We start from the raw sequence: 18,277 nt of genomic DNA on the forward strand, positions 1-18,277 counted from the left end.
CTATTGTGTAATGTCACAAACTGGCATAATTATCAAGTAGTGTTCAAACTGGGAAGTAAACAAAAAAAATCAGTGGTTTTTTTAACTTCTGGTGAGTAGTGAGTGAGGAGTGTATGCAGATAGGAATATTAAGGGCATAGAAAGGTGACCCATGTTTGCCAAAAGAATTTTAGACCTTCCTAACGTTAGTCCTTTACTTCCAGGCTTACCAGGAACTGCCTAGACTCTAATATATTATTAAAATATAATTTTGGCTGTATCTGCTATCACAGACTGATCCTGATGGCAAAGAGTTAAAAAAAAATCTTTGGAATAAAAATCCAAGGAGCAATTCTGCTTAGTGAAATTAAATTTAGCCATCAGTACTGAAGCACTTACTCTGCTGTGCTCATTGGGAGTTTGGTTGTTTTCTTGTGTTTGCTGTTCTGTCCTAAACTTTTTCATTAGGCTGCTTTAAATGGTGTTCCATGCTATAACACTGATGTTTTTCTATAGTCCTGGAAGAGCCAAAATATTTCCCCCTCAAGGTTGGCACTGTGTTATAAGATCACTTTGGCATGTAGACTGCTTAATTCAACCAGACTAGTTATCCCATTTATTTCCCCTGTGAAATGCCATTCTAATTGACACAGAATACATTTGTAGAGCACAGTAAATCATTACTTCTGAATAGCAGCATTGTTTGCTTTGCAAATAAGGAGCGTGTTGGAAGATCCTCTTTCCTATGAGATGTCTAAAATCTGAAAGTGTTTAAAATGCAACAAAGAAAACAGCCAACCCAATGACAGACTGGTAAAATCTCTAATTTGCCTGTGTATCTTTGTATCCCTGCAGACCATCAGCAGAGCGTTTATGAATGGCAGTGCACTGGAACACGTTGTGGAGTTTGGGTTGGATTACCCTGAAGGCATGGCTGTGGACTGGCTGGGGAAGAACCTGTACTGGGCTGATACTGGAACAAATCGTATAGAAGTGTCAAAGCTGGATGGGCAGCATCGCCAGGTGCTGGTGTGGAAAGATCTAGACAGTCCCCGGGCATTGGCATTGGACCCTGCTGAGGGGTAACTTGCTGATTTAATTTTATGTTTATGAACAGTGAAAAACAGCATTTTAATGCTTACTCTAGGGCATATTAGTTAGGCACTGTGTGTAAACCCTGAGAGAACTGAGCTGGGGAATACAACCTGGTAATTTAGAGGAATGTGCTCCTTATGTCCTGCATAATCAATAAGAATATTAAAAAACCCCAAACAAACAAAAAAATCAGAACAACTCATTAAAAAGGGATTTATATTTAGGTTTACATTAACCACAGAATCAGAGTAGTTTTAGGTTTATGGAATTCATTAATTCAAATACAATACTATAGTATTGAAATGAATATATTTATCATTTTAAAAATTAGGATTTTTTTCATCACAAGTTAGAGTCCATAAAGGTATTAAATGATTTAATTTGAGAGTAGGGAAGGGCAGGTTATAGTCTGAGAATAAGGAAGGTGTTTGTTTCTTCAGATAAGGGAACCTTTTTAGTTGATATGGACAAGGGAAGCAGTGATAGAGGAGGAGAGGAAACAATTATATCCACCTATCCCCAAAATTAAAGACTTCCTGAGAAGAAACTTCTTAGTTGGATTCAAGTGTATTACAAAAAGCAAAAGTAGGGCAATAAGCAGAGAGAGGGAGGAAGGAGTGGGGCAAGGCGAGGTAAACTATTCAGCTTCTAAAATAGCTCCTCTACCATGAAATGCTCATTTGACATTAAATAATTACTGCAAAAGCTTTTTGAGGTTATACCAATATTGTATTACTCTTTATTTTGCAAAAGAAGGAATTTCCTTTACAAAGGTTATGAAATATCACAGTTTCCAGCAACAATGCAAGAGCTGCAACAATGCAGAGAACTCGGAACACGTTCCTCCTGCTTTATTTCAGCAAGGTGGTGGCAATGGTCACAGTGCTTCCCTGACAGAGTTCTGCTCTGCTACCACTGGGACTGAGAGATTGGATTCAGCCCTGACTTGCCAGGGGTTGCCTGGACTAGTACATCAAAGGGAATTTAAGACCAGATTGTTAGATACAGTTACTCATTTGTAACAAAAGGTTGCTATGGATGATTCTAGTTGTACACTGGAAATAGGTTTTTCCCAAGGATTATTATGATTCGGTGCTTTGTCTCTTTACCACAGATCAGAAAAAAATTACTTGAGTAGGAAAACCCGTTTTCTCTTTTTCCTTATAGCAATAGTATAGTTGTATAGTTATATATATATGTACTTATATAAGTATACTTATAGTGTAGCTGTACTTTATATAGAAGTTTTCATGGCATTGCTACTATGGGGGCAATTTTAACACTTAGCTCCATGCTATGTACAACTTTCAAAATTTATACACAAAATACTTGCGAAAGTTTTAAGAAAAAATTTCCAAGTATTCCTAGTGTCTAAAGAATAGCTCCCCCTTGATCATCAGTTTTTGAAGCAACTTTTCTCATTGTGCAGTTGGTTGGAATTGAAAGCCTTCACAGGTGTTTGTTACTAGAGATATTAAAGCAGAAAGGTGTAAACATTGCATGTGAGCTACATTCCACTTTTGGAAGAAGTGACTAACTAGTCTTCAAATATACAGCTTACTCTACTGTACAGTGTCTAAAGAAAATGTAAATATGTACAAGTCTATCCTTCTGACAAATGAGGCACAAACTGGCATGTGAGTATGTAATAGTCTGTACTTTTGCTCTGGTATAAATGCCATACAATTTTGTGTTATTCTGCTCTTGGCTGATGTGTAACACACTTGTAACATGGCTGATTGATTTAGTTGTGTCGAGGTGAGCAGTGGCATCTATTAACAAAAGTACCCTGGATACCTACCTTTTTGCATTCTTTCGATAGACAACTGACTAGAAACAGAAGATAAGTCCCCTGGAAAAATATCCTGCTAAATAACTGGGTATAAATGAAGGTGCTGAACTGCCACCTTTTTGCCTCCTAAATGGCGTGCATGGATTAGTTACTATTGAAGTACTGTCATACAGTCCAGCTCCAAGCAGAAAAAATACTATTAGAAGCATTTTGAGGAAACTTGACTCACTTCCTTGCTTGTATTTTGAAAAAAAAACCCATTTCGCATAATGGGGCTTAATAAGTGCTCAAATTTACAGCTGTTGTTTTTCTTTTGGTCTTTCTGAGGGTTTTTTGTTTTGTTTTTCCTCTCAAATTCTCTTGGATTGGATGTGATTACTTTCTTCCTTTTGTTCTTTTAATCAGGTTTATGTACTGGACCGAATGGGGTGGTAAGCCAAAGATTGACAGAGCTGCTATGGACGGCAGCGAGCGGACTACCCTGGTACCGAATGTGGGACGTGCCAACGGCCTGACTATTGATTATGCCAAAAGGCGCCTGTACTGGACCGACCTTGATACCAACCTGATAGAATCCTCCAACATGCTGGGTGAGCCTCAGAGTCTCGTGCAGCACCACAAGGATACAGCTGCTTTTTCCGTGTTCCTTGTGGCAAATTGTTGCTTAAATAATGCAAAGATACACATCGCAAGGCAAAAATAAAATTTTCCAAACTCACGAGGCGTTAACGTTTGCTTCTATAATCCATGTTCATGTAACACAAGATCTAGCAATTTTTTTGTAGATGATAGATTTTCTCAGAATGTTAGAATTATACAAGGTGTACATATTTCCAGTTATATGTAGGACACAGCTGTGTCAGCTTTCAGTGTTTTGGAGGGTCTTGTTTTGCTACTCTGAAGAGCACTGACAAATAAATAACAAAGGCAGAGAGAAAGCCAAGATAACAACAGTTTATTCAGTATTTCTCACAATGTAATTTAATACAGTTTGGTTTTAAATCTTTGTTAGTATCCCCAGGCATTTTTCCCGCCATTATTCTTCATGCTAAGGGCCTTTTCCTGGCTAGTACTTGTCAACAGGGGAGTTCTCTTGTACTGGGGTGTTTCGTGATGATTTTTGTAAACTGGTTATTGCAGCTAAATGGAGGTGGAATATTTTATTCTTTCACCGTCTCAGGGTACTGTATTGAGGACGCAAGTCCTCTCAGATTTGCACAGTATCTTTTTTTAATTTCTTGGCACTCATAGGAGTGGACTGCCTTGCTATGTGCCAAACTATTCAGACTAACATTAACACTAGCCAATATTTAAGGCTAAAGGAGTTAGTCTGCTTTAACCAGTATGCTTGCAATAGTGGAACAGAGGTAGAAAAAAATCAAAACAGGAAAATACAATATGGGAATTATATGTAATATGAAAGCTTTTCTTCAGCTTCTTCCTTATTTTGGTGTGCTGTGGAGGCTGGCTCTGTGTTCCCTTGCGTAACATGGAATGGGACATGGCATTTGAATTTCTTTTCCCTTGTACCTGTGGCTAGTGATGGCAGAGTGTGGGGCCATGCATCCTTGACTTCTCTGTGCAAAGAGGGAATGACTTCTTGCTTCATAATCTCCCTTTCATTTTGTGTGACTAGACAACAGGAGGTGCTGTGGCAATGAAGTGATTGATGTAACATGGTACAAATAATTTCCCCCCCCATGTCCTGCACCTTAAGGTCTCTTAACATTTCTACACACAATTAACTGTTTTCTGTCTTGGTTTCTGATTGCTCATTCCTGTTGTGACATTGCAGAGACAGGTTGGTTTAACCTTATGCATTTAATTTTTTTCATAATGCAATGTGGAATTTCATTAAGCTCATAACAGTTTTAATTTTGTAAGCAGTGGGCAGAGACCCAAATGTGGTGCAAGAGATGCTGAACTGAGAATACAGTGTCAGGTTCCTGCATCAAATTGAGAAGGACCCTGTCTGTTTTGGGGAGGAGGGAAAGGACAGAATCTTTCTAAGAACCCTGATAATTTTCAAAATTGAGACTTTGTTCTTCAACAAAATACATTCTTTTCTGTAAATGGCAAGCAGCATTTCTGTGATAGGCTCTGAGATTTCATTTGAATATTGTGCATTACTTTATAATTTACTCTTTTAATGATGAAATAGTAACTTTATAGTAATCATGTGTTGACCTTTCTGTACAGGGGACATGTTCAACAGCATATTGTTTGTCTGCATATAATTCTACTTTTTGTCTCTGTTCCTTTTTGGAAACAGGCCTTGACCGTGAGATTATAGCTGATGACTTGCCTCACCCATTCGGCTTGACTCAGTATCAGGATTACATTTACTGGACAGACTGGAGCCGGCGCAGCATTGAACGAGCCAACAAGACCAGTGGCCAGAATCGAACGATCATCCAGGGGCATCTGGATTATGTTATGGACATCTTGGTCTTCCATTCATCCAGGCAGGCAGGCTGGAATGAGTGTGCCTCAAGCAACAGTCACTGCTCTCACCTGTGCTTAGCAGTGCCCATTGGTGGGTTTGTCTGTGGCTGCCCAGCTCACTATTCCTTGAACTCTGACAACAGGACCTGTAGTGGTAAGCCATAACGAATTTAAATGAAAATGCAGAAGCACATGTATTTAGTAACAGATTGCATTACACTTGGAGGAAAGAGTAGTTTTACAATTTTATAATACTAAAATCCTACTGACTTTTAAGAGAACAGAGAATATTGAAAGAAATAAAAAAATAGTCTTGCAACATACCAGTGTCACAAATAAGAGGAATGACTGTTAGTGAACCTTTTCAATGGCTCAACTCTATCTATTTAAACAGGAAGGCTAAAAATGCTTTTGGCTTTGTATGTCTGTCATACCCTCCTCAAGTGCTTACTTGCTTGTTTATTTATCTGCTTATTTATTTCAAGTCTTGCCTGACGTAAAGGATATGTGATAGTTTGGTCTGTATTATGGGTTTTAGATGGTCAGGATTTAATTCTGGCTGATGAGATGCTGAGGTGGGCCACTGTCATACCTCAAAAAGTGTTTCTTCCTTGGTGAAGATGGGTTCAGCTCCACGGCCTCCCCAGCAGTCTGATTTCTGATCTCGGTGCAGCCAAGCCCCATTTTTCTTTATTGTTATGCAGAATACAAACCACGAGGCCCCTCAGCCTGTGTGTAATTAGTTTCTAACCAAATAATTTATCCATCTCTCAATAGCTGGCTGCCAGTGAAGCTGTCATAATTTTGGCAACCACACTGGATGGCTGATTTCCACTGGTGTCATTCAGATTAGTCAGTGGATGAAGAGATTCATGGTGCAGAGAGACAGATTGTATCTTGTCCACATTATGCATGAGTAGCGAAATCCAGCTGTTGTTTTAAAGCCCAAAGCAGGACAGATTGTTCTATGAATGCCACCTCATGGCATTTTTTGAAAACTATGCTTTTTAAAGAACTCTGCTTTTCCACCTCCTGTTTGTCTTGTACTTCTCCTTTCCTTTTTTTATTACAGTGGTAATGACAATGGCATGACAACTAAATTCTTGCACTCTTGACAGTGTGTGCTGGTTTAAAAGTTAACCAGCAGGGGAAACCAACCCAACTCAAAAAGAGATTACAAGTCAGAATAACAATTTAATAAAATAATACAATAAGTACGACCACACGGACAAGCAACCGGCCCTAACCCACAAAGCCCAAATGTACAACCCAGCACCCCGGGGCACAAACAAAACGGTGCTCCCTGGGCCCCCCCCGAGTCCAAAGCAAAGGGAGAGGGGAAAAACCTGCTGGTGGGAGAGCTGCTGCAGTCCGGCCAAAGTGGTGATTGCAGTCCAGCCGAGGGTGGTGGTCTCGGTCCGGCTGAGAGCGGTGAGCTGCAGTCTGACTGAGAGCAGTGAGCTGCAGTCCTCCTCTGGATCCCACAAGTGGTGGAAAGGTTCTGAAACTCCAGGTTTATATATTCTCCAGCTCAGGCAGGAATGATTAGTCCCTCCCTCAGAGTGGGGAATTCCATAAAAGGGCATGAGGACAGGAACATCCCCCCACCTTGCAGGCCTCTACTGACAACAGTTTCTGGGAAATGGCGTGGAAGGCTATAGAATACACAGTTTTGGGCTACACCCATCCAGTGATGAATCGGTCCCAGCTGTTTTAACTAGGACATTATACTGTCACACGTTCATGCGAGTTAAAGGCATGGCTGGCACCTCTCTGGTGATGACTGTGATTTTGTAAGTGGAGGAATTTGACTTGCAGTGGAGAATAAGTAGCAAAATGATCAAAGGTCATGTTTGCTTGTGAAAATGCTCTTGTAAACAAAGGAAGGAGTAAAATATAGGAAGTACGTTGTGAGCAAATAGAACTGTTTCCCTACACTACGGTTCTAGGCTCTTCATGTGGTGTTAGGAATTTTCCTCTGTCATATTCAAACCTGGGAACTTTCCAGCTTCTCATTTGTAGGTAGCTGGAGATTTAGGCTTCTCTGCATTTTTTTTTTTTTTTTTTTGGATCCTATAATCGCAGAATGAATCATTTTAACTTTTTCTGCCTGTTTAACTCGGCTTACGTACTCCTGAACATTATTAGCCTAGAGGCCCTCCCTTTTGGATTACCCTGCTCATGTGTGCATAGGTTCTTTTAATTATGGAAAAAACATACTGCTCTGGTGAGATCTGGTCTCTCATCAGACCTACCATGTGTCATGAAGTTTGAAGGCAGGGTTACATGCTCATTCCACTCCATTTGCCTGTCAAAAATACAGTGAAAATATGTGACTATTGGGAGGGAAAATGATGAAAACTAAGAAGACATTTCTGAAATTGGTTCTGTTTCAGAGATGCAGAGTCTCAAGGGGAGAAATACTGCTGTTGCTTTTTATAATGAACCATCAGTTCAAAGTTGTAAGCCAGGCAATCTTGGAAAGTGAGTGTCTTTGAGGAAAAGTAGAAATAATTTTAGGTGCTTATCATGATATGTTTACCTGCACTGTTGTGTTTTAATCTTTTTTGCCTTTTCATTTCTTGGTAAGAATTCTCATGTGTTCTGAATCTATTATTTTGCTGTACACATTCATATAAACTTGCTGGGGGTTTGTTTGTTTGTTTTGTACTTTCTTCTACAGTTTAGAGCTAAGTAGAAAGCAGTTTAAATTATTGGAGAAACACTTGGAGGGAAAATACAGGTTTTCCAGAAAGCAAAAGTACCTTGCAATTAGGCCTGATTGTTATAGGATATTTAGGATGTTAGGTCTGTGTGTTAGTTACCAAGGAAACTCCTCTCTGCCTTTTTTTTTCCAGCAGTCAGAATAGATGTTCAAAATGTATTCTAAAATAACAAAGCAAGGTGATGATGTTCTCTAGGAGACTTTTGCTTCTTCCCGTTTCCCAGGTGCTGCCTTACCGTTTTTACAGGCTTGTAAATAAGTGCAAAAGTGTTAAACTCTGAACTCCTACTGCTAAACTCTCTCCAGACTTGTGCTGTAAGAGAATTGATTGTACAAATTTCAGGGAGGCTTCAAACTGCATTTCTGGCTACTGGTTCTTGTGACATCTTGCACAGCAGTGGCTTTAGGTGAAGAAGAACCCCTTCTTGAAAAGAACCCTCTGAAAAGGGAAAATACTTTAACTATCTCCTCTGATTTCTGACCCAGTTATGTAATACAGAGATAATTTTTTTCAACAATGCATTTAATGCTTTGTGCACTTACTGTAATGTACAGCTGGTAAACTACAGCAAAAAGGCATTTCTAGGGAAAAAAATATCTGTCCAAGTAATTTTTGCTGGGCATGTGGAGCAGAGTATCAGATTTATTTTTTTTCTGATTGCAGGTTATTATTCCCAGATAAGCACCTAGAAATAATAAAGATACGTAGATTTGAGAAGAACAAATACATTTTTCTCCAAAAACACAGCCTCACACACAGTTAAGAGGTTTTCCTGTGAATTAGTTTTTGTTTCATTCCAGTGCAGGCAAAAAGAAGGTTTGTGGGAACAGGACTGAACCACTGTCAACCTCTTTTGCCCTGAAACCTCTAAATAAGGAATCAGTGCTGGCTTTTTCTCACCTTCCTCTGCAAGTAGAAGTGTACCTGGCAGAGGGTTCAGCTTCATACAGTGAGCTGCCTTTCCCTGAGACTCCTTTAGAAAGAAAATGGACAGTTCTTTGAGAGGCATGATTGACCATTCTTCTTTGAGGTGATTTTGGCAGAAGTCTTCACATTCACTAGTCCATCCACTTATAAAATTTATCCTTGCCTGTCACATCCATGTACAGACATTTATCGTAAAAAGAGATCACTTGAAAGGCTTTTCAAATGCATCAGAGGTTAGGATTTTTATGTATTATTTTGGGGTTTTGTTTGTTTTTGGCAAGGGAAGAGGGAGAAAGGGAATGAAATAACAGTTACTGTCTGGTTTTGTATAGTAGCCGTCATTCTTAAACATAAAAATGTCCAATTTTATTGCTGTGTGTAACCCTTCCACCCCCTTTCTGGTTTTAACCCCATCAAGCTCCTACAACGTTTTTGTTGTTCAGTCAGAAGAATGCGATTAATCGCATGGTGATAGATGAGCAGCAGAGTCCAGACATCATACTCCCTATCCACAGTCTCAGGAATGTTCGAGCCATTGATTATGATCCCCTGGATAAGCAGCTGTACTGGATTGATTCTCGGCAGAACATCATCCGGAAGGCACAGGAAGACGGCAGCCAGGTATGCTGATGGTGATGGAATTACTAAACTTTAGGCATGCCCTATGCCAAATAATGACTTATTGTACATGAATAATTTAGATACACAGATTTCCTGTAGATTAATGTCACTTGGCAAAACAGGTGGCATCTGGAGTTTTCTGGAGTCCTCAGTCAGTAAATCTGGGAGGTGCAGCAAGAAGTAAATCATGGAAAACCAAGGCTAACTCGAAGATCCTGTTGTTCACAGTGCATTATTTGCTCAATGCTGTCTTTTGTCTGGAAGCTGTTTGAAGCCCTCATTTGAGATACGAAACATGGAAGGGAAAGTTCTTGGGAGAAAATGGGGTGTGTGAGCAAGAAGGTGTGTCAGCAGGGGGTGCACAGGCAGTGACTCTCAAATGAAGAGGGGGGGACTTCATGAGCACACAACTGTGTCTGGAACCTCTCAGGTTCTGCTGCAGATAGGAAGAGAGTTTTTGTAAAACACTGGGACACCGAGTGAGGAGCTTGAAACTAGTGACCTGTAAAAGATGTAGCAAGCTTGGGAAAATGGATTTGACTGGGGAATACAGAAAAAGTAGAGTAGGGTAGACGGCAAAAGGTAATACAGGTTGTGGTAGTTTGACCCTGGCTGGATGCCAGGTGCCCACTGAAGATGCACTGTCACTCCCCTCCTCAGTGAGACAGGGGAGAGAAAATATAACAGAAGTCCTATGGGTTGAGATAAGGGCAAAGAAATCACTCACCAGTTACCATCACAGGCAGAACAGACTCAGTTGGGAGAAATGAATTGAATTTATTACCAATCAAAATCAGAGTAAGATAATGAGACCTAGAATCTTAAAAACACTTTCTCCCACCCCTCCCTTCTTCCTGGGCTTAACTTTATTCCCAATTCTTTAACTCCTCCCTGCCAGTGTCGTGGGGAGACAGGAATGGGGGTTATGGTCAGTTCATCACACATTGGTTCTGCCACTGTTTCCTCCTCAGAGAGGACTCCTTCCTCTGTTCTAGCATGGGGTCCCTCCCACGGGAGACAGTTTTCTGTGAACTTCTCCAACATGAGTCCTTCCCAGAGGTTGCAGTTCTTCACGAACTGCTCCAGTGTGGGTCCCTTTCCACAGGGTGCCATCTTTCAAGAAGAGGCTACTCCAGCCTTGGTCCCTCAGAGGGTCACAACCTCCTTCAGGCATACATGTGCTCTGGCATGGGGTCCTCCCTGGGCTGCAGGTGGATCTCTGCACTCCCGTGGACCTCCATGGGCTGAAGGGGCACAGCAGCCTCACTGTGGGCTGCAAGGGAATCTCTGTTCCAGTGCCTGGAGCACCTCCTGCCCCTCCTTCCTCACTGCCCTTGGTGTCTGCAGGGCTGTTTCTCTTACATATTTCTCACTCTTGTCTTCTCTGACCACATTTACTTCTGCCCAATTACTTTTTTTCCTTCTTAAATATGTTATCGCATTTGTCACTACCACCATCCCTGATGGGCTTGACCTTGGCCAACAGCAGGTGCATCCTGGAGCCAGCTGGCATTGGCTCTGTTGGACATGGGGAAGCTTCCAGCGGCTTCTGACAGAAGTCACCCCTATAGCCCTCTCCCCCTAACAGAACCTTGCCACACAAACCCCATACACAGGTTTAGTGAGAGTAATTGTGAGCAGTGACTACTTGTTTATTTTATTCACATTTTAAAATACATCTTTTTTTCTTCCTAATTTTTTGAATATGGGAGGAGCGGGAAATGAAGATGAACAACACAGATGTGCTATATTCAGATGAGCAACATAGATGTGCTATATTCAGTTTAATTTTAAGAGTGTGGTTTCTGGTCGTGGGTGTGGTGATAACTGGATCCTGCTGAACGCCCCTCAGCCTTAACTAATCAGGCATCATGTTTTTGCCAGTGTCAGCAGAATAAACAAATGTAAGACTTGAAGGCACACCGTTTCATAGAGGTGACAAGCCAAATAAAGTTAGGCGAATTTCCTGGTGAAGTCTAATTTGGGGATGAAATAGTGGAAGCAGCTAACCTCAAAAGCATGTCTTCCAAAAAGATTATGTGGCCCATGTTTAGTGATCTACTGATCCTCTTCAGATTTTTTTAAAAGTTCATGAAAGATGTTCATTAAGTTCTTTCTAAAGACAATAATAAAGAAAAAAAAGGCATGTTGACTCCAGAAGTCTAGACCAGTAGAAGGGAAGAATTTTGAACTAGTAAGGTATTAGCTGGAAGTGCTCTGAAGTCACTGTTGTACACCAGCTGATGTCCTTTCTGTCTTTGGCAGAGCTGCCTTCCCATTCACCCTAATGTCCCCCAAATAAGATGGCAGCAATGGTGGACAAGAATGAGACAAGAATTTCAAGTGTCGTCTGGCCTCCCTTTGCCTGTGTTTTTATCCATTCAGCTGCAGCTTTGGGAATTAGTGGTGATGTATTTCTGTTGTAGAGTGTTAGATGTGCTGAGTTTGGGTCTATCCAGACCGAACTTAGAGTTGTCAAAAAAGCAGAGGAAATACAGAAGCTGACCCTGGACTTTCTGATCAAACTTGTGAAGGCTTACGAGCTGCAATCAGCTTACATGATTGCCATTACAACAAACCATTAGGACTGAGTTTCTATATATTATCAAAGGTGTTGGTGGGACAATGGGACCTAAGTCTCTCCTTATTCTGCCATACTTTATGGTAGTATTTTGGTCGTCTCCTTTTTCTGAACAGTACATGGTACAGCCGTAGCAAATATAATTATTCATGTTCTATTATGATTAAATGTTCTTCTGTGTGTTACTTATCTTTTCTTTTTAGAGCCTCACTGTTGTGACAAGCCCAGTTCCCAATCAGAACTTAGATATGCAGCCTTATGACCTGAGCATTGACATCTACAGCCGTTACATCTACTGGACCTGTGAAGCTACCAATGTGATCAATGTGACGCGTGTGGATGGGAGACCCATGGGAGTGGTGCTCAAAGGAGATCAAGATAGACCCAGAGCCATTGTGGTGAATCCAGAGAAAGGGTATGTAGCTGAAATAGTCATGTGGGGAAATTCAGGCTGAAGGGCTTGAGAATCAAGTTGGTTTTTTGCCGCCGCTTGGTTTCTGTTTGTCAGAATAAAACTAACTTTGACGTTTGTTAAGATGTCCTGGATTTATAGCAAAAATGTGGAAAGATCAAATAAACTTTTTTTCCTCTAATCCTTCCTGTTCCAGGTACATGTATTTCACCAACCTACAGGAAAGGTCTCCTAAAATTGAGAGAGCAGCATTGGATGGAACTGAACGAGAAGTCCTTTTTTTCAGTGGTTTGAGCAAGCCCGTAGCCTTAGCTATCGACAGCCAGCTAGGCAAGTTGTTCTGGGCTGATTCAGATCTGCGGAGAATTGAAAGTAGTGACCTGTCAGGTAGAGTAGCACTTTAATTCAGTGATTCATTTGTGTGGTGTGGGTGTGGGGGAATGCAGAGAAAGGTGTCATCTTTTTCTTCCTATTATAAACAGTCTATACTATGATTGTAATCACTCCCCGAATTCCCAGCCAAGGAATGTGCATAATTCGTGCATCATGCCCTTACAGTTTCATGCCTCTATCTGTGATTTGCATTATTAATTGCTACACATGCTATTTACTTCAGTTTCTCCCTGCAAGACCTTCGAATGGTTTCCCAAAGTTAGTTCACAAATAAATTGCAGCAGTTTTGGAGAGGGAAGGGAGAAGGTTGTTTTTAAAGGCATTGGTTTTGGTGCAGTAATTTGTCAGTTGGAGAAAAGTTCCCTTTTGGTGGGAAAATCTGTCCAGCAGAATTAAAGCAACAGGTATCCAGGTTACCTATGCACCTATAATTTAGGGTGAAAAGATGTGAGAAGAATTAAGCAGATCTAACGTCTGTTCTCAAAAGACAAAAAGCTCCCTCCTCCAGCTATGGGATTCTCTTTGCCTGCTCCCTAAGGTTGGTTATGGTGCTTGTCTGACCTCCTCTATGAGTTGATTCAGCTCACTTAACCACATAAGCAAAATAATAACCTAACAACAATATACAGAAAAAGAAAAATAGAGAATGGTGTTCTGTTGGCTTGGAAAGCTGAATTGGTTCAGGAAGGAGTCCAGCAATCAACCAGAAGTGGAGTAAAAGAAGAGGGAAAAATGAAGTGGTCCAGATTGGGTGAGAAAGACTGAGATGTCTTTCATTTACTAGCCTAATCCAGCAAACTGCTGGATCAGCTCAGCTGCCTCACATAGCATCAGTAGTAATTTGTGATATGGATTAGGCCAGATGTTGCTGCTTTAAGTGAGAGCATGTTCTAAGCACACACATACCCATCTCTGTTAGCTGATGGGGTATATGCCCATATCTCACTCCTGCTACTGGAGGACAGGAGCTGAAATTCTCCTTCCTCCATGGTAAGCCCATCCCCAATTTGAATAGTGCATGTCCTTCTACTTCAGCAGTGGTTTTTACTGTCATAAGCATAAGTACACCTGTAAGGAAATAAGGACACGCTTTGGAATCTGTGAGCAAGTTTGAGAACTTAACAAGAGTTACAGTAGTTTGTAGTAATGTCTGTCACTTATGACACGATACCTTCATTCAAACTATCAGTGTGTAACCCCATTGACACTGCTGTGATTTTCAACCTTATATTAAGTTGCTAGAATAAGCTTTTGTTTTGGAAAACAGTTTCTCTAGATGGTTGGAATTGAGGCTCAGAAAAATAGTAATTTTTTTTCAGTGGTGTGTCACTGGAAGGTTCAGGGTCACTAATGAATTGCAATATCCTGATTGTTTACTAGTTTAAAACAGTAAGACATAACCTGAGTTTGTGAATTATTTTTGGAAAAAAAAAATTGGGGTGGTGTAGCTCAGTATGTTCTAAGCTGTCCCAGATCCAGAGTTTGCATGAATAGAGTAATAGGTGGCAGAATATTACACCATGCTTTATTTCTCTCTTTGTTTGTTATCTGCCCAAAATTAAAACACCAGAGAAGGAGATGGGTCTAAATTCCAGTTTGGTATGGTTTTAATGATTCTGCTTTTCTTTTTTCTTAAAGATGTGGTTGTTGGATCACCAGTGTTGGATTACAGTAAAAGCTCACCATATTTCGAAGAACACAAACTAAAATCATTCCAAAACCTCTCTTGCTTTTTGGCATTTGCACCACAAATAGATTACTGTAATCACCATGATAAATTGCTAATTGCTGAGATGCATTCCTGTGCTTAGGAATGCTGATTAATAGGCTCTTTTGACCAGCAGAGTAATTTTTCTGCATGTTAGCTTATTTAAAACATTCACAGTCTCTTGCTCTGTCAACTCTGTAGATGCCAGTACTCATAAAGACAAGTACAGTTAGAATCCTTTTTATGTGATGCAGTCTCTTTTCCTCCCTGTCCTTCAGGCATGCAGTTAGGACTTGGTATTCTGCCCAGATGGAAGATCCTACTGGAGTTAACTAGAGTCTTCACATGATTTATGAAAAGATGACTGGAATTAGCTCCCTGCCATGGAAACTATTTGGAAATTAGTTCTTCTGTTCCAGAAAATTTAGTGTGATTTGGAAATGTCTAATGGTTCTGGAATTAAGTAATTTTTATTTGGAAATAGGATGAGCTATGGGATGTGTCCTGATTTTTGTATTTATTTGGTTGGGTTTAAGTCTTTTGGTAAAAGGTATTGCTAGAGAGAGGATGGTGATGCTAGGAGACAAAGCTCCTCTTAATCATGTCTCCCTTTCACCTGACATTCCCAATAAAGGAAACTAGCACTCTGAGTCAGCTTCAGATTTTATTGTAGGTTTATGGGAGAAAGGATTTTAGGCTCTTGTTTAGTCAGAAATAGTCAGTTACACTTGGTCATGAATATTAAAAAGAAAGATTAAAACATTAAGGAAGTGAAAATTTTAAGCTTCTGAGTGCATACTGCAAAATGCCATGCTGATTGACACGGTCATGGCAGAGCAGGGCATGTATAGACTCCATTTGGGTAGGTCAGTGTCTTAATTTTTGTATTTCTTACTGTCATCTTTGCATTTTGCCCTATTCCCAGCTTATCTTTTCTTCTCATGATTCAGGTTTCTGTTTTCTCACCTTTTCCCTATTCAATTAGTCATGTTCATGGGTGTTAATAGATGGTTGCAGTTATTTAGATTGACTTACATCACTCAGTCTGTTCATTTCTACATGAGGGTATAACCTCCTTCAGAATCCATCAACATCTTTTCTTAATCAGACCATTGCTGATGTTGTTCCAAAATGGTGGATGAGACCCCAGTCTAGCTGATTTGAATTTCCATATTCTGCTTGGATTCTAACGCTTAGTAAATGTTTGAAAGGTTGCTTAACTTCTGAGCTCTGTGTGCATTTAGCAAAAAGGAGGTAAATACATTTTTCACCATCGAATTTGTTTGTTAGTCGTCATCCCTGACATACTGTTCATAAAATTCTCAACAAGGGAAAAACCTCTTCTTGCTACTAAACAAAGCAGAGGGATAGAATTTACTCAGAGTATAAAATCATGAAATGCATGTGTCTTCTGTCCTGTTACATTATCTTGTGTGGGATGGTAGAGATGTGGTAGATTTTTTTCCCATGGTATTCAGTTATTCTAGTATATTTCTTACAGAACTAAATATAAAAACTTGCTGGAAATTGTTCTGTGGATGAACATAGGTAAAACTATTGTCTGCTAAAGTAAAAGTGAAAAATAAGCCCAGATAGCTGAAATACCAGGATTTGTATGTAAATTTTCAAGCTGTAGCCTAAGTGTAGACTATGTGATATTGTTTCAGCTGTGGTCAGAATCTGATAAACACGCTGAATATTTGAGTGTTAATGACCATGTCATATTGTGTTAAATAAAGGAACCATGGCTTAAACCTCCCTCCTAAGCCCTCAGGTTTTGATTAACATACTTGTTTTCTGTGTGAGTTATAAAGTCTTCACTCTCTTTGGACAGTCTTTAATGATACCTTTAAAACAACTTTTGGCTGTCTTCTGCTTACATGGAGTGTTAACCAAGAATTAGCATGATTGCTAAAGGAACTCAGGAAAGTAAGTCTTCTCTAGGAAGAAAGGAGCATTCCCAATTTAGCATGAATAGCTTAGTGAAGGTAATGTAGTTGAAAGAAAAGAATATGAGGAAGTCAGATGTCATGTTAATCTCCTAATTCATGTGAGAAATACTAACTACCTTACCTTCACTTGGATTTCATCTTGTATTAGTTAGCTCAAGCTAGTAATCCATCTTCTTATTCCCTGTTGTATGGCAAGACAAAGAAGTTGATCTCTCCAAAAAGGGAAAGAAGAATGAAAAGAACTACCAATTTCCACCATATTGAGAGAAGACTGGAAAGGCTCATGAAAGCTGAGCCCCCAATTCCAGGTGCTTCTTAAGTACAGTAGATATTTTTGAAGCACAAAAACTGTCTTCTTGATGAAAGCAGAAAAAAAATCTGTCTGCAAAATGCATTAGTCGTGCATCAGAGGACCATGGATTGCTTGGGTTTTTATAGTAGGCTTACCTGGTAGCATAGAAGTAGTGAAAAACAGTGGTGTGAGCAGTGTAGAAAGTGTTTCTGACAGTAATTGAGTTTATTCTAGCTGAACTACACCACTCTTTCCTTTCTGCAGGTGCTAACCGGGTTGTTTTGGAAGACTCTAATATCTTGCAGCCTGTAGGACTCACTGTATTTGAAAACTGGCTGTATTGGATTGATAGACAGCAGCAGATGATTGAAAAGATTGATATGACTGGTCGAGAAGGACGTACAAAGGTCCAAGCTCGTATTGCACAACTCAGTGACATCCATGCTGTGAAAGAACTCAACATTCAGGAATACAGTAAGTGCAATCCGTGTTTGCAGGTGCAAACAGTGCCTGTGAGACTCGAGCCAAGGAGTGGCCACAGAGACACCAGCTTCTTTTGCCTTATTGCTGACCAACATCAGTGCAGATTGGAGGGACCAGAAGTTGGTGTCGGTTGGTTGTCAGGGTTCTGTTGTTTCCTTCAGGCAGTTGGCAATGGATTGGAAATCTCTCACAACCGCAGTATAATATTTTGTTGCCAATGACAATTTTATTAGTAGTGTCATACAGGCACCTGGCATTTGAGTGTCTCTAGGCACAGTGGAAACATCCTGTTATCCCCAGGAGAGGATTTTCTGGATCATGTTAGTGAACTGCTATTAGTTGTTTGCTCTCTTTAGGCAAGCACAGCTCTCGAGGCTTTTATTAGCAGCAAATGTTTCAATGGACTGCCTACCTTGAAGGCAAAGTGAACAGTTTTTGATGGTGGTAATTCATATTGAAAGTGAATGACAGAGAGCAATGTTGCATTGGACAAAGGAAGTGTGTATTAAATAACAATTTGTATTGAACATGGCGGCACTTCTAAAATTTTTCTGTTTACCAGGCCTTTCCCCACACACATAACTCTTGAAATGATGGGAGGTAGATGGTTAAAGCAGTGGAGTTGCTGTCATCCTGGAGGAAATATGCCTGGTTAGTAGGCTGTGGTGCATGCCTGGGAGAAATATGTAGAAAAATTTCTGGGGATGCTTAATTAAAACATCAGTGCAGACTACTACTAGTTTTGTGTGCTTTTAATCTCAATAAATCTGTCAGGAGTTCCAAGAGAAGTATGTTGTCCTTATTAAACATTCAAATGAAGAGACATATTTATCTAGAGCATGTTAATTTGAATTTTGGGGACAGCACAGAA

The 18,277-nt window shown here is 40.2% G+C and overlaps 1 protein-coding gene across 2 annotated transcripts in view; it reads left to right on the forward strand.

Annotated features, from left to right (window-relative positions):
* Window positions 1-18,277, forward strand: part of LRP6 (LDL receptor related protein 6) — a 129,005-nt gene that overhangs the window by 99,583 nt on the left and 11,145 nt on the right. For both annotated transcript variants that reach the window (XM_027666257.1, XM_027666258.1), the window contains 7 exons: window positions 835-1,061; window positions 3,272-3,456; window positions 5,139-5,465; window positions 9,383-9,585; window positions 12,370-12,581; window positions 12,775-12,965; window positions 17,188-17,397. In XM_027666257.1, the coding sequence (XP_027522058.1) occupies window positions 835-1,061; window positions 3,272-3,456; window positions 5,139-5,465; window positions 9,383-9,585; window positions 12,370-12,581; window positions 12,775-12,965; window positions 17,188-17,397 (1,555 nt within the window). The remainder of the gene's footprint in view (window positions 1-834; window positions 1,062-3,271; window positions 3,457-5,138; window positions 5,466-9,382; window positions 9,586-12,369; window positions 12,582-12,774; window positions 12,966-17,187; window positions 17,398-18,277) is intronic.

This window comes from Corapipo altera, unplaced genomic scaffold (assembly GCF_003945725.1).
Source record: "Corapipo altera isolate COAL_440 unplaced genomic scaffold, ASM394572v1 317, whole genome shotgun sequence".
In the NCBI taxonomy this organism is placed as follows: domain Eukaryota; kingdom Metazoa; phylum Chordata; class Aves; order Passeriformes; family Pipridae; genus Corapipo; species Corapipo altera.